At 36.4% G+C, this 16,200-nt stretch overlaps 1 protein-coding gene across 4 annotated transcripts in view; it reads left to right on the top strand.

Moving 5' to 3' along the window:
* LOC143240602 (GATA-binding factor 2-like) overlaps nt 1–16,200 on the top strand; it is a 65,205-nt gene that overhangs the window by 31,543 nt on the left and 17,462 nt on the right. For all 4 annotated transcript variants that reach the window (XM_076483312.1, XM_076483313.1, XM_076483314.1 and 1 more), the window contains one exon: nt 3,879–4,004. In XM_076483312.1, coding sequence (XP_076339427.1) covers nt 3,879–4,004 — 126 coding nt within the window. The remainder of the gene's footprint in view (nt 1–3,878; nt 4,005–16,200) is intronic.

Below are 16,200 nucleotides of genomic sequence, written 5' to 3' on the forward strand. Positions count from 1 at the left end.
ACTCATTTCTGTTGATCTTATTACTTCTTACGACACTGTTTATTTCACATCAGTTGTGGTGTTAGTATAATTGGGGTCAGGTCAAATTGCAGACTAGAAAAAAAAGGTCAGTACAAATTTCGATTGCGTTGCATTTCATTAAGTTGTAATGACACCAAGATCGAGACACTGGAGATGAAAAGTCGGATGGCTACGAATTAGACGATGCTACGTCGGTCTTCATGACTGAGACTGCTCAATTACGCTCCAGTAAAATAACACATAAATTGCAACATCACTGAGTGTTGCTTGAGCCAGAATTTTTAGAGCTATATTCTGTTTTTAATATTCTTTGTAATGCATTTTATAAGGAAATAAAGCTTCCTCTGTTGTTATTCTTCAGGAAGTCGATGGCTATTGATGACAGTACGTACAATAGATGGAGCTGTGCAAAATGTACCACTGCGTACAAAGGATGGGGTTTGAAAGAATCAAATGTTTGCATACCTACTTTATGGCTGCTCCCTTAGAGTAAAGCGACCATACAACTTTAGTTCCACAATGTTGACACTAGATGGCGTATAAATTGGGCTAAACTACTCATTCTACGTGTTTTTATTAGTACTGTAATAAATTCTTTAGACAAAAAGAACTTCTTTCCTTAAGGAATTCTTAATCTTTATCCGAATTCTTCCTGAACTACAGCGTATGCTCGTTTTTGTTCGGTTTGATGGTAAAGAATTTTGCCTTCTGTCATCTGAGCCTTTTGTTCTTGTCTTAAAAGTTTGTAATTGCCACTCCAGACAATAATGTTGATAGTAATTGATTGTGGTATTATAAGTACTAACATTTATCAAAAAAGTATTCTACTAACGATCTGTTTCTTGTTTCTCTTATTTTGTACATTCTTCAGGAGACTACGTTAGAGAGGAACCTTGTTCCGACGTAATACCTTGAGAATGGCACTGTCAGACGTAAACGAAATTCTTATCTTTAAATCTGGAGTTTCGTGAAAAACAAGTCTACAACATAAATATTGTTTTAAACGAACGTAGGAATGTAAGATTTTCTATGGCAGAATCGTAAGGTATAAATATCAATGAACATGTATCTGGAATAAAACAATGGAATTGTTTTATTAGATGAGGTTTTCTATCAATCACAAAATTTCAATTTACTTTTGTCCAACAAAATAAGTAAATTATGTAAGACACAGTGATATAATTGGCTGAAAGTTGTAAGCTAATGGGCCCAGCATGGCCAGGTGGTTAAGGCGCTCGACTCGTAATCGGAGGGTGGCGGGTTCGAATCCCACTTTCAATCGTAAAGGTGTTATAATGTGACGGTCAACCCTACTATTCGTTGGTAAAAGAGTAGCCCAAGAGTTAGCAGTGGATGGTGATGACCAGCTGCCTTCCCTCTGATTTTACACTGCTAAACAAGAGACAGCTAGAACAGATAGCCCTCGCGTAAATTTGTGCGATGGCCCGCATGGCCAGGTGGGTTAAGGTGTTTGACTCGTAATCTGAGAGTCGCGGGTTCGAATACTCGTCACGCCAAACGCCTCTTCCTTTCAGCCGTGGGGCGTAATAATAATGTTACGGTCAATCCCACTATTCGTTGGTAAAAGAGTAGCCCCCTAGAGTTGGCGGTTGGTGGTGAGGACTAGCTGCCTTCCCTCTAGTCTTACACTGCTAAATTAGGAACGGTTAGCACAGATAACCCTCGAGTGGCTTTGTGCAAAATTCAAAAACAAACAAACAAGCTTTGTGCGAAATTCAAATAAATAAGTAATCTAATGAAGATTAAGTTGTACCACATTCTCTCATACAAATAAAATGCTTATAACAGCAGAATCACGTGTAACCTTATGAATGAAATTGTGGAGATAGCACTGAAGTTACTGCTACCATTTAATTATAAAAATTAATTAAAAAATATGACATCTAATTATTTTAAAGATTTTCCTAACGATTTATTGTAGTATAGGTGTGCATAAAATACCCTACTTTTTCACCAGGTTTTATTATAAACCTTTAATCACTGTTTCTTCTTATGCCATGAGGTTGTTGTGCTGAATTTGGAAGTAAATGATCACCACAACCACTTCTCCTCAATGCAAAATCAGCGTGCTATTAAGATGTGTTGTGTGTTTAATAATTATTCAAAACATTGATCATTGCTTAACGTATATTATTGTAAAGCAGTAGTAGTATTTGTGAGGCCAGAGAGTTTTCTACTAATTTTTATTTTAAAAATTCCATATTAGAGACATGATTACAATTCCATTGATCCATATTTGAAATAATTAAAAGAAAGCTTCAAGGAAAATGATTTGAACTTGACAATATTGTGCCAACGTCACTGTTATAAAAATGTTGTCCCCTCGCGACTAGGTGGTTAGAGCGCTGAACTCGCAAGCTGAGGGTCGCAGGTACGAATACCCATGACACCAAACATACTAGCCCTTTCTGTTTTGTGGGCGTTATAATGTCACAATCAGTCCCACTATTCATTGGTAAAAAGAGTAGCCGAAGAGTTGGCGGTGGGTGTTAATAACCAGCTGGCTTTCCTCTAGTTTTACACTGCTAAATTCGGGACGGCTAGCGCAGATAGCCTTCGTGTAGCTTTGCGCAAAATTCAGAACAAACCAAACCAGTTACCACTCCCGTTTAGAGTGGTGGTTGCGCATCCAAGTGTTGAAATACGACCTTACCCAAGTCGCATGCTTAGGTGTCTACTTTGAGTGCTTCAGAGACAATCGGTAATGAAATATTACATACTTTTTGAAATCTATCTTGTGATAAAATATTCCACATTGTCACTACCTTTGATTAAAACGTGAACGAATTTTCAAATAAGTTGGGTTAAGTTTGGATTGAATATATGGGAGCTGAAATAATGAAAAATAGTAAAATAATACTTATTTGGAGAAATCGAAGCGGTGCTCTCCTTTCACATGAAGTAAGGGGTCGTTGCTCTCTTGTGACCCTGCAGTTTCACACTACTGTATATGCTTCGAAAATATTTTATATAACCGACACATATAGTGCACGTGTGTAGGCAAAAACTTTGAAATTTGTACACTGAAACATGAACGTAGGACTGTCATGCCAGAAAAAGTAATTCTGGGCTTAGAGAACATTGAATTGCAGACTGCCTAAGGTTGAAACGTGTAGACTGTACGCATGATATTCGTATGATACTCACCATTTTCTGTAATCTCTTGCACATGCGTGTGTACTTATTGCATTACACTGAGAAAAACTGAATAATATAATGTTCGTGCCAGAACTAGAATCGTTCATAATTCACGTAAATTTACGTTTTTGTTTATAACGTATGGAGACTAACTAAAGAGGTCACGTAAATATTACAAAATGATGTAAACATAGAATATCTTTAGCTTCATCAAAATGACTTTATTGACTCTAAGCATGTTTATATACGTTGCTTTCGAATTAAGCATAAGAGTTGTCCCAATCTAAGTGCAAAAAAAAATATATATAATTTTTTTCTTTATTATTTGGTGTTAATGATTTTATTGTTAATGATTTATAGTATAAAATATGTGTGTTTTGAAGGTTGTTTGGTAAAAAACAAAAAAATATTAAATATCAGTCCCACTTCTTTTTCTTCTTAATATTTTACCTGACCCTCTAACGTGCAGTTCAATAACAACATCTGATGTTGTTTTGTAAAACCTTATATAGAATATTTTTCTAACCAACATAATACGTTCTTAATGTGAGTGTTCTTATGATAACGAGAGTGAACGTCACTAGTTCTTATCAGTTCAATCTTGTGCAACTCGCGAAAATGTTATGTTTAGACTAGTCTATTTTTTCTATAATACATTAAAAGAAAAGGTTTATAACATTCATGATGTTGTGTTGCAGTCGGCAGCCAGAAGAGCAGGCACAAGCTGTTCCAACTGTAAGACGACAACGACGACACTGTGGCGACGGAACCAGAATGGAGAACCAGTGTGCAACGCTTGTGGACTTTATTTCAAACTCCACAACGTAAGTCTACATTATTTTGATTTAAAAACTAAAAAAATATAAAAAAAATCTAACTTTCTTTTCTACTTCATTACTTGAAAGTGGGTACAAAACATTCTGAGGCGTTTTCCTTCTCGATAGTAACGAAGTGACGGTAATCATTCGTGTCTTTTAGACTGTTGTATGTGGCTAATTTCGTTTGATGATGCAAGTCAGTAAATCAGATGTCTGAACGACATGAGCACTGCCTTCCATAATTGTGTAATTATGCTGTTATTTCAAACTATATAAGTAAATACAGAGTTGGCAATCTACTGCATAAGATATATTTGACAGATTGAAGTGCCTTTTTACAGTAAATTAGCGTATATTTTTTAAAACAAGAACGTATAACCTGACTTTTATCGCCAGCAGCTTTAACTTCTGTAGAAGTTTTTTTTGACCTACAAACTAGCGCGACCATCTCTATCAACTAGCGGCGCTGCGTGCCTTAAATGCCGTAACTGTTTCCAACTGAACAAACAACGTTACGCAGGCGCTATCTGTCTTAGCTGTCCCTAATGTTGAAATGATAGGTTATAGGGAAGACAGTTAGTCCACCACCAAATCTGAGGCTACTGTAATCGAAGAATGGGATTTGACTGCCATTCCTATAACGTACCCACGACCAGAAAGTTCGGAACGCAATTTTTTGGTATCGGGAAGTAAAGCATGAGCCTCGAATCCATCTTCCGCCACGCTGACCACTATGCGGCTCAAGTTGTTCATTGATTAAATAAAGAAAATTCACTAAATATTTAGGGTAGGGATATAAAGGTAACAGAAGATGTAGACGTTGCTGTTCTACTCATTAAGCCTTTTTAGTTCGCGTTTGTTGACGTGAAGGTGCCTAAAGATGGCGGACTGTTGTTTTATTTTAACAAAAACGTTAATAATTATCATAAAATGATATGTTTACTTCCAGTAAAACCGGAAAGAGTGAAAAGTTTATCGAGTGTAAAGATGTCTCATTTTGATTATCGGTTACACAGTTTATTCACACTCACAACATATACCATCTATTTTATTTTATATTCCCTAAAATTATACTGTATATTTTGATGATCCGCTTTATTAAAGCACAGTTTTATTTATCATTATCCAGGAGTTCATAACACATTTTTATATATTAATCTCTCAGCTGTCTTATCTATGCAACTTATTCATTATAGATTACACGTTTCAACTGTTAGATTGGGGGATAAACAGCGTGGTCTTGATGGGGGTTGGGGGACCATCCTAGTGAAGGTTATAGCGTGAAAATATATTCTAATAGTTGTGCATCGCCTTTCTAGAGTGTTAATTAAGTAGCTCGTTGTTTAAATAACAGGTTTCATGTAATTACTAGTCAACTGAATCAAACGTGTTACGTGTTACAAATGATAGCTCTGCACCGGAAGAAAGATATTTGAAACAAAGGCAGGCCTATTGATGAGGGCTTAAAGCTATAGTTGACAAATGTTAAGTTAATTTATATAACGAACAGAAACGGCCCTTTCGACCAAACAGAAACATACAATACATCATTTTAAAGGTGAAGCTGGTTGGCTGAGGAAATTTCTCCACAGGTGCAATAGCAGTAAATCAACTCCAGGTGGCGTAGAGGTAAGAGTCAGGGGAATGCGGTTGTTCACAGGGAATCATTCCTCTGGCCAATCTGTTTGCTATTTCAAAAAGGTCATTTGAATAACCCTAGTAGACGAAATATTTCTTTTGAAAAGATGGAGATTTGAAATTTTCTACGGGTCGTGTAGATACCTAACATTTCCATTTCTACTCATTCACAAAATTATTTATATTTTGAATGTTTCTAGTTATATTTCTGTTCGTTTTTATTCTTTGCGCTAACCATCCCTAATTTAGCAGTGTAAGACTAGAGGGAAGGCAGCTAGTCATCACTACCCATCGCCAACTCTTGAGCTACTCTTTTACCAACGAATAGAGGGATTGAACGTCACATTATAACGCCCCCACGGCTGAAAGGATGAGCATGTTTGGTGTGACGGGGATTCGAACGCCTTAACCCACCTGGCCATGCCAGGGGTCTTTTGTAGTTTTTGTAATAACTACGTGAAAGGTATATTAGTTCTTTTCCTGTTTCGTAGATTCTTCATTTAAATAGAAAAAAGATTATAATAATAAATCTAGTTAAGGTTTGTGTTAAAAGTGGGGAGAATATTTACTTTTACTACACAATGATCTGCTTAAGAATACAGCGATCTATAACTAAAAACTAACAATGAATTTACCTGAGACGAACTTTAAAAGTTAAGAAAATATTTCACAATTTCTCAGCTGTTTGATTCATTCCAGGTTGGTTAGTTTGGCGTGTTTTGGCGCAAAGCAACCAGGAAGTGATTTCATGTAAGTTAAAGGTTAAATACTGTAGCAAAGATGTTTCAAACATTGTGATAATTTTTTCTTTTTTTTTCATTTCTCTCAACCCTTTCGTTTATTTATATATTGTTAAGCACAAGACTCTACGATGGGGTACCTGTGCTGTGCCCACCACAAATATCAAAACCTGATGTTTAGTGTTTATAAGCTCCAGACTTTCCGCTTTCGTTTGGGCTCTTAAAAATGTAGAAAACATTTTGTTTAAGTTTTCCATATTTATAATTAGTGTTGTTAAAGAAAAATAAGTGACCAGTCCTTTTTGTGATGGTAAATTACGCTACAATATATTTTGATAATCGAAAACAAAATGTGAGTTTATTTCTGGGTGTTTAAGATAAAATCATAATTTTAAGCAGTTGATGTTTGTAGTTTAACGTGAAGTAATTCGTGCTAAGATACCAAACTTCAATTAAACATGAACTGTAGATTTAATTAAAGGATTTGCTCTCATCAAAGGTTACAGAGCTAGAGATAATAAGCATTCTGAATGTCTGTAGTTTCATGTATAACAGGAGTTAACTTGAGTCAAAAGATAGTTATCGTATTTGAATGATTTATATTAGCTAATAAGATATATTGCTACAAATATATACGTCGCCTGAATCGTCATATCTAGCACCTGTATAGAATTCCATACTATTCGGGCCTGGCATGGCTAGGTGGGTTAAGACATTCGACTCGTAATCTGAGGATCGCAGGTTCGAATCCCCGTCACACCAAACATGCTCGCCCTTTCATCGGTGGGGGCGTTATAAATGCGGCGGTCAATCCCATTACTCGTTAGTAAAATTGTAGCCCAAGAGTTGGTGATGACTAGCTGCCTTCCCTCTAGTCTTACACTGCTAAATTAGGGACGACTAGCACATATAGTCCTCGTGTAGCTTTGCGCGAAATTAAAAACAAACAAACCTCTTCTATTCCACAGTTCAGATTTATATCTGAAGAGATATTAAGACGTTTCTGAAGAGAAATATTTGTGGAGCCAGATTCTTTAATGATGTAGAGCATATAGACACAGCATTTCGAAGAAGTGAGTATTTGATGTTGTCCATGGAAGTGGAAAAACGTGCACTGCAGAATGTTTATGATAGCAACAGGCTCCAAAATTACACTAAGTGATTTTGAAGTAGCGCCCTCATTCGCGAAATGAAGGCAATGATTATAGAAAGAGAGAAAAAAACTTTCTTGCTGAAAGAGCAGGAGCAATACAACTGGACATATTTTCTGGTCACATCAACAAAATAATAAATAATAGTTTTAGTTGACGCAGGAGATCCGTAGGTCAAATATCCATAAGGTTCCAGTCAAGTCTCTAAATTTCAGAAGAAATCTACTTAAAAAAAGTGAATTTACAGCATGTCTAGTTGATCACCTAGCTTTCAAGTATTGCAATGTAGCCACAGTGGATGTTTATATCTTTTATGTATTTTAAACGTCATCTTGCAAGCCATTGTTTGGGGCCCGGCATGGCCAAGCATGTTAAGGCGTGCGACTCGTAATCTGAGGGTTGTGGGTTCGCATCCCCATCGCGCCAAACATGCTCGCTCTTTCAGCCGTGGGGGCGTTATAATGTGACAGTCAATCCCAGTATTCGTTGGTAAAAGAGTAGCCCAAGAGTTGGTGGTGGGTGGTGATGACTAGTTGCCTTCTCTCTAGTCTTACACTACTAAATTAGGGACGGCTAGCACAGATAGCCCTCGAGTAGCTTTGTGCGAAATTCAAAAACAAAACAAACAAGCCATTGTCCAGGTGCAGTGAAAACTCGGTGTGAAGTTGGAAAAGAAACGTAGTGTAAGGCTGGTCTCGGTTTCGTTTACATAAGTTTGTTACAATGGGAATTGCGGTGTCGAGCAGTGTGGGTAATTAGGATAAGCAGAATAAGCAGGGTCCGCGATGGTAAAAGTTCCAAGGGCATCACGGGATACTGAACATTGCTTTTATAAAATACAGTTAATCTCAGTAGGAAAGATTATATTACATTGGTTATATATCGAGCTAGTTCTAGTATTAGCAGGAAGGGTTGATTTCTGTATCTGCGTTTACAAAATACATTCGCTATAATTTAAAACTAATAAGTGAAAGATATTAGTACCTATAATTACTTAAGTGTAAAATACGTTACAGATTGAATTTAGTGTTAGTTTAAACATTTGAAACGCTAGTTTTGTTTCCCAAAGGCAGGTTTCGAATGTATTTTAATATACGTTTTTCTCGTACAGTTCTAACGAAGTTTTTATGACTAAACTTTAATAAGTTATCAACAAAATAGAAATAAGTTATTAGTAAGTTATATAAATGTCTAACGGAAGAGGCCTTTTTAGTGGTTTATATCTGTACGGAAGATAATAGCATTTTTGTTCTTGAGGTTCAGACATTTATTTAAATTCCTGTATCGAATTCGATGTGCATAATATTAAATAAACTAGGTTTGTTTAATCACAGAAACATTTGTGTGTTGTTGTAATCACATAACTTCACTATTCTGTTACTGTTACAAGTCAAACCAATACAGCAGACAAATTTCATTACCAGGACTTTGACTGTAAGAACTTGAGTTCCAAAAGCTTCGATTAAACTGCTCTTTGGATTACGGAGGAACATGGCCTAGTAACTTAAATAAATAATTGTTCTATAGCCATATTTCTGAAATGATATACGGGTTCTTGCTGCTATGTGGTTTTATTAACACACACTGAATCTTATAGTTCATCAAAAAGTAATAGAAGATAAATTAATTTTTAGGTATTTTAGAAACTCAATATGGGTTGTCTTGGTTCTCAAACGTACTTGTGTAATATACAATGTATTCGTAACTATGTCAACTTTAATTGTTTGTTGTTGAGCGCAAAGCTGCACGTTGCCCACCGCGTCTATCGAAACCCGATTTTTAGCGTTATAAGCCATCAGACTTATCGCTTAGCCACCAGAGGAAAAAAACAACAACGAAGATAAGAGAAACTAAAATGTTCTGTTAAGAAACTACAATATTTGAAGCCCTCAGATTTACAAATAAGCCGCTGTGAGGCATTTATGTGTACTAAAAACAATTGTTTATTGCGTTCTAAAGGAAGCAAATATTGTGAAACTTGACTTTTTATGATAAGATCACGAAATCACGTGCTTTTACAAATCAATAAATTCGTGAATGAAAATTAAGCGTGTTGCCGCTTAATGTTTGTGAGCATCTCAGGCTCAGAGTGTTGAACGGTGAGTCCGAGAGTATGAAGTCTGTGTTACTTTATCACAGAATCGCAGCTAACACTCTCGGGTATTGGATACATTATAAAAGTTATGGTTAACTCCCAATATTTAATCAGAGTAGTAAAAGAGTTGGCGGTTGGTCATGTTGACTAGCTGCCTGCCGCATAGTCTGTCAGTTCAAACTTAAAACAACTATCGCAGATAGTCTTGTCTTCTTTTGCGCGAATATTCAAAATAAACAGACAAAACAAACATTTGTATGGTGTAAAGCGTGCTGTAATATCATAAACCTTTGGAAATATGACACAAGAGGGCCACGTGTACTTTGGTAATGTCTCGTTTTCATCGGATCACAGGCACATCATCCATATTTCAAGGTTGCACTTGGAGATGACCCCTAACCTATTAGCACAAGTACACGGACCAAGCCAATTTGTCACGTGTAACTGAGTCTGACCGGCGTCGTATGTCTACAAGACCCTTGAGAGTCGGGGTCGAACAGACCATCTGAGCCAGAAAACTGCTTTATGCAGAATACATTTTAGTGTTTACTGGTATGTTTTACCCTCGAAGTCAGACAAATGAGCTTATTTTCGAAACATAAACGATCCCATGTGGTTTTTACCCCTTGCTAATGTTTAACGACTGCCTTTTTTTTTTTTAAGTTAGTAATTTTAACGATACTACCAGTTGGCTAGCTACATTGTGAGATAAAGCTAAATCTAGCACTTAGCAATGTAAAATAGCAAAGTTATTGAAGCAAAGACAAAAAGAAATTTAATCAATCGTTTGAAAAATGTGTGACAACTGACAAGGATCTTATCGTGACGAGTGGAACGTTACTGTGCGTAAATTTGTTTGTTTGGTTTGGAATTTCGCACAAAGCTACTCGAGGGCTATCTGTGCTAGTCGTCCCTAATTTTGCAGTGTAAGACTAGAGGGAAGGCAGCTAGTCGTTACCACCCACCGCCAACTCTTGGGCTATTCTTTTACCAACGAATAGTGGGATTGACCGTCACATTATAACGACCCCACGGCTGGGAGAGCGAGCATGTTTGGCGCGACTCGGGCGCGAACCCGCGACCCTCAGATTACGAGCGCACGCCTTAACGCGCTAGGCCATGCCAGGCCCCCTGTGCGTCAATACTGGGTGAACTTGTTTGTTTATCAATTTCGTGTAAAGCTACGCGAGGACTATCTGCGCGAGCTGTCCCTAATTTAGCAGTGTAAGAATAGAGGGAAGGCAATTAGTCATCACCACCCACCACCAACTCTTGGGCTACTCTTTTACCAACGAATAGTGGGATTGACCGTCATATTATAACGCCCCCACGGCTGAAAGGGCGAGCATGTTTGGTGCGACGGGGATTCGAATCCGCGACCCTCAGATTACGTAGATTGTATTACAAATGTTAAACTACATAAACCACAAATTTTAAATGTTTGTGAGGTGAAATATGTGTAAGTACATCTTATGTTCGCGATACCCAATATCCAAAGTACACTTCAGTGTAGCTTTTAACAATCTGTTAAAAACTAAGAGATGTTCTACATAACCTGAGTTTAAAGATTACGTTAAAGATAATTTCGTCTCACAAACTTTAAGAATTCCTAATTGCTCTGACTACGTGAATATAATTCATCCATTTATGACCTGTGTTGCTCAGGTTTAGGTGTCTCTAAGTTAACGCTTTTACTGATACTCAACTCTCTCTGATGTTAGATACGTAGCATATTTACATAAAGCCTGCGTACCATCGTCTGTAACATTAACAATGGATATCAGACTAAACTTCAATTCGTTAATACTGAATGACCAGTTGATGCGTGGATCATCTGACATTAAGTATACTAAAAATGTCGGTGTTTTACTGATTATTTGTGTTTCCAAATATCTCTTCGGTAACATAAACTTTTAAAAATTCATAAAAACACTTAAATATGCGCCTGCAATATAACAATTCCACTCGAAAGAAACACATTGTCAAGTTTAAACACACATTGGCAAGGGCTTAATCATAGTTGTTGATGTACTTGTCGGGTATCATGTCTTGGGTGTGTGTGTGGCATTTCAGAAAAACCTTGGGCTAGATAGTAAAGTTTAACATATATTCAACGTTTATGTGATTTTCGGTGCAAACAAACTGTACTTTTCCCAGAAATTTGTAAAATCGAATGTTATTATGTGATAGAAGAAAAATACAATAAATCCGTTAAGACTCCTGTAAATCACGCAGTCTTTATTTAGGCCAACTTAAATTTGTGTCATGTTTTATTAGGTTGACCTGTATATCTCCGTATGATTATTTTGATAAACTTTGGCCACCAATCAGGACAGCTAAGTAACATTCTTATATAAATTGTTCGTTTTTACCGCCATCGTCCAATTGAAGCGTATATGTCATCATTATTTGAATGCGCTTATTAAAAGCTGTTAGTATAATCTTTAACAGGTCAGTGGTTTTGGTGACACTGCATAGTGTACCCAAACATACTAATTCTCAGCAGCTGTTAGTGTCGCCAGCATGTCGCAGGTCGCAGGTCATGTTACGGTCTTTACTTGGTGTACTACCGTGGAGAGGACTGTCATCGAAGTACAGCTTGGCGTCATCGAGATTCTGTCGACATACTTTCAGCTAGACCCTCCTGGTTTAGGAGGTTGCGAGACGGAATAGGGACGTCATGACCTTAGTAGACAGCCTCCAACTGTGCCCAGTCTTGTACAAGTTCTTGGTGTTGTGCATCGACGGACGCTGGGGTGCGTGGTTCTTCTAACCGTGCTAGGGCCGCTGGCGCCCCTTCGCTGAAATCCTAAACTCTGGAAGTTATGCATCCTAGAGCCGTTGATCCGAGTGAATAGGTTCCGAAATGGCCATTATTTCCTCTATGCTCTTGTTAATGCTAATCTTTAAAGACCGAGAGGGTTTGACAAACAGACGCAAAGTAAATGTACACTCATCTCCGTCATCTTTTAACCACTCAGTTCATCGGTGGGAAGATATTAAGAATTAGAGACTGTAAACCGTTCATGAAAAGTGTTTTTAGAAAATCATGTGAATTTAATTTTTGCTTTATATGTACAGAACTATATATAAATATATGAGAAGAAAAATATAATGTGCTCACAATGGAATTATTACATGCAAAACTCGCCTCTTCTAACACTTTAAACAACGTGCGAAAAAACATCAACTAAAATGAAAACGTGTAAATTTTTTGATAAAAGTGCATGAACTTGGTTTTATACACCTATAAACACTTGAAACACTTTACTTGATACATATAGGAAAATATTTAATTCATTCAACGAAATTCGAAACACTAGTGTTTTCTAGCGGTAGGTCTTTAAATTCGATAATTCGAGGGCTTTGGAAATTTGAGTCTTTTAAAAATAGAAGTATCGATAGTTTTCGGAAGAGAAGCGTTGTTTAAATTTATTAACCAGCGTCATATTGAAGGATAGACCTGCCGTCAATATGTTGGTCTAGGTATCTTCGGAAGACAAAAATTTAATCCGACGACCCGAACAACTTCCGAAGATAGGTCTTCCTTATATATTTTAGCTTCAGAAAATATATATTTTTTTGTCTATCCGAGAGGTTGCCAGGAATGTTTCAATGTGAATATATATAGTCATATTAATTGACTAAGTCAGTAACAAGGACAGTGTATGCTTTCAAACTTCAAGATAACAGTGCATAGTAGGATTAACATTTCTTGTTCATGCAAAACTATGTAGAAAATTTACCAGTGAGAGTTCAATTAGATAGAGCCGAACGTCCTAGGGGAATGAATAGCTCAGGTTACACTGGCTAGACGCCACCGAATCTTTTGTGCAATCTTAAAGGGACCGTTACAAGCTTAGTATAATACACTATTAGTCACGTTTGACATTGTACTGAGTTTTTGTGGGCACCAACACCTTTTCCCAAACATAATATTAGACAACATTTTATAGAAAACATTTAGTGTGTGGTGTAAAAAAAAACGGAAATTTGATGTGAAAAAGAATGAAAGTACATCTTTGGAAGTGTAGGTATACCCTTTCTTACGGTAATTATTCAAAATGACATCAGTTGCACTCATGCCTATAGAATGTCGTTTCCCAGCAATAAAGTTTTAATTTATAACGTTAGGAAGTTACCAGTTTCCAAATAGAAACACGTGCACTTTGACAAAACCTTACTGTACTATTTATATTTTTAGTCACCAATTACAAATTATTTTATATAACTGAATGTATCAGAAAACAAATTGTATAGAAAATAAATACACTGGTGTAAAATCCTCAGACAACTGTTCAACTGTATAAGATAACCTTCATTTTAAATCCCTAAGTTAAATAACATTGATTTTAAGTCCTGAGACGCCTCTGCAGCTTAAAGAACATACTGATTAAAAAAGCCCAGTTGTCGATACAATTAAGAACCCGGTGATTTTAACTCCGGTACAACTAAAAAAAAACACAATGATTTTCCTTTACATCCGTCTGAAAAGTTAAGAAAACACATTGATTTTACCTCTCCTTTACATCCGTCTGAAAAGTTAAGAAAACACATTGATTTTACCTCCCCCCCCCCTCAACGTCTGTACAATTAATAAAGCATTGAATTAAAACCATCAGACCTCTGTACAGCTAAGGAAACTGATTTTTACCCATCACCTCCCAGATGTCTATATAATTAAGAAAACATCAATTTTTAACTTCCAGACGACTGTACACTAGACCAGTGTTTCTCCAAGTGGGAGCCATGGCTCCCCTGGAGTCCAAGAAGCTTTTTCTGGGGTCGAAAACAAAGAATATGAATTACGTTTAGCTCTAAATAAGCAATAAACCAATAAAATTATTTTTAATTAATTAAATGATACAGTATGTCGAAAGGAGATGTTATCGTTTTTACTACAGCACAGTTTTTCAATCACCATGATAAAGTACGGGGGAACAATTTAAAATCATATTTTAAGGCATTTTTATAGGTTGGGAGAGGAGCTCGAAGTTTTTTATTTACATCAAAGGAGCCTCAGAATGAAAAGAGTTCGTGAGCCACTGGTCAAGACATGTAAACATGTCAGTGTACAGTTTTGTCTTATCTTGTCTGTTTACATGTTTGTTGAGTTGGCAGTGCTAGCGGAAAACGCTCAATGAACTCACTATAAATGAACAATATCAATATAGCTAGTAGATAGTTTATTTACAATATATCGTCCTTCTTCAATCACGTCCCTCAACTAGTTTCGGCATGGGCCAGTTCTAGTACCTTCTATTTAATAACAGCTTATAATCTTCATTAATTATCATATATACTAACGGTTAACTTGTTTTAAGCGATTCTATCAACTGTGTCTTTCATGTTTTGTGAAAATAAACTGCGAGTACCCAGTGAAAATTCTTCAATTCTTTAACGTTTCACCTTCGGCTGTATGAAGAGGTAGACACTCTTATAGAACATAAACCCAATCTACCCAATCTCCACAAACCCTTGAGATGAAGCATTGAGAAATTAAATAATTTAACCTGGGTACCGCCTGTTTTTTTTATGAAATAAATATACACTTAAATGTGCACTACGATACTCGAATTGTGTATTCCACCAAATGGCCAATTGAGAATCTGAAACCTAAACTCTTTATTTTTGCTAATTATGTGATAATATGTTCATACATTTGACAACAAAAATCCAGTGTTTAAAATAATCCATCTTTACATCTGTGTATAATGTGTTGATTAGTCGTACAAACATTTTGTAATGTGAAGCATGCTTTGCTTATGTATAGACGTACATGTTTGTCAAAAATTTCAGATTTTGCTAGGGTCATTTACTTATTTGTTTAATAGAAAGTTAAGCCTATTTGTATTATGATTATGTCTTTAAACCTCGTCACTGTTACAAGCGTGGACTATGTAATTGTTAACTTGGGTTATTATGCTTTAACTTCAATGTTTTACTAAATCTGTCTGCCTTTGGGTCAGCAGTAAGTTTACGGACGTATGACGTTAAAGTGCAGGGTTTAGTTCCTTTTTGTGGACTGAGAGCAGATAGCCCATTGTGGAGCTTCGCACTAAGAAAATAACAGCAACAAACCTTTTTTTTTTTTAAGAATAGAAAAACAATCTACTTGGCTTGTGAAAGTCTAAGTTCGAAACTAGTGTCTTATCACATCTGCATGATGAGTCACGATGATAGTTCGGTTTCCGCCGGGTTTCATATCTTCGTTTATTTCGCCAACGTGTTTTTTAATTCTTTTAACGCATACGATAAATCATAAAAGTACGAAAGTGTAAGCAAGAACTGTGAGTGTTCAATGAAAACTAATAATATTTGAACACATACGCTTTTCTGATGCACTTAAAATATTTTGAAAAGTTTCCCATAATTACTATTACTTTAACATTTTCTTTAGTCAAACCCTACGGAGTAAGAAATACTTAATAAATACAGTCTTTTTCGGATTTTATAAACAGCGAGGAATGATAGCTATCCCCATCTAAAAACCACGAGTTCTATAGGTTAATAATAGGGAATTCTGTTTCAGGCAACACTTACCACAGGTAGGGCGTACACATCAATTGAACTAGTTT

The sequence above is a fragment of the Tachypleus tridentatus genome, chromosome 13 (assembly GCF_004210375.1).
Source record: "Tachypleus tridentatus isolate NWPU-2018 chromosome 13, ASM421037v1, whole genome shotgun sequence".
NCBI classification, from domain to species: domain Eukaryota; kingdom Metazoa; phylum Arthropoda; class Merostomata; order Xiphosura; family Limulidae; genus Tachypleus; species Tachypleus tridentatus.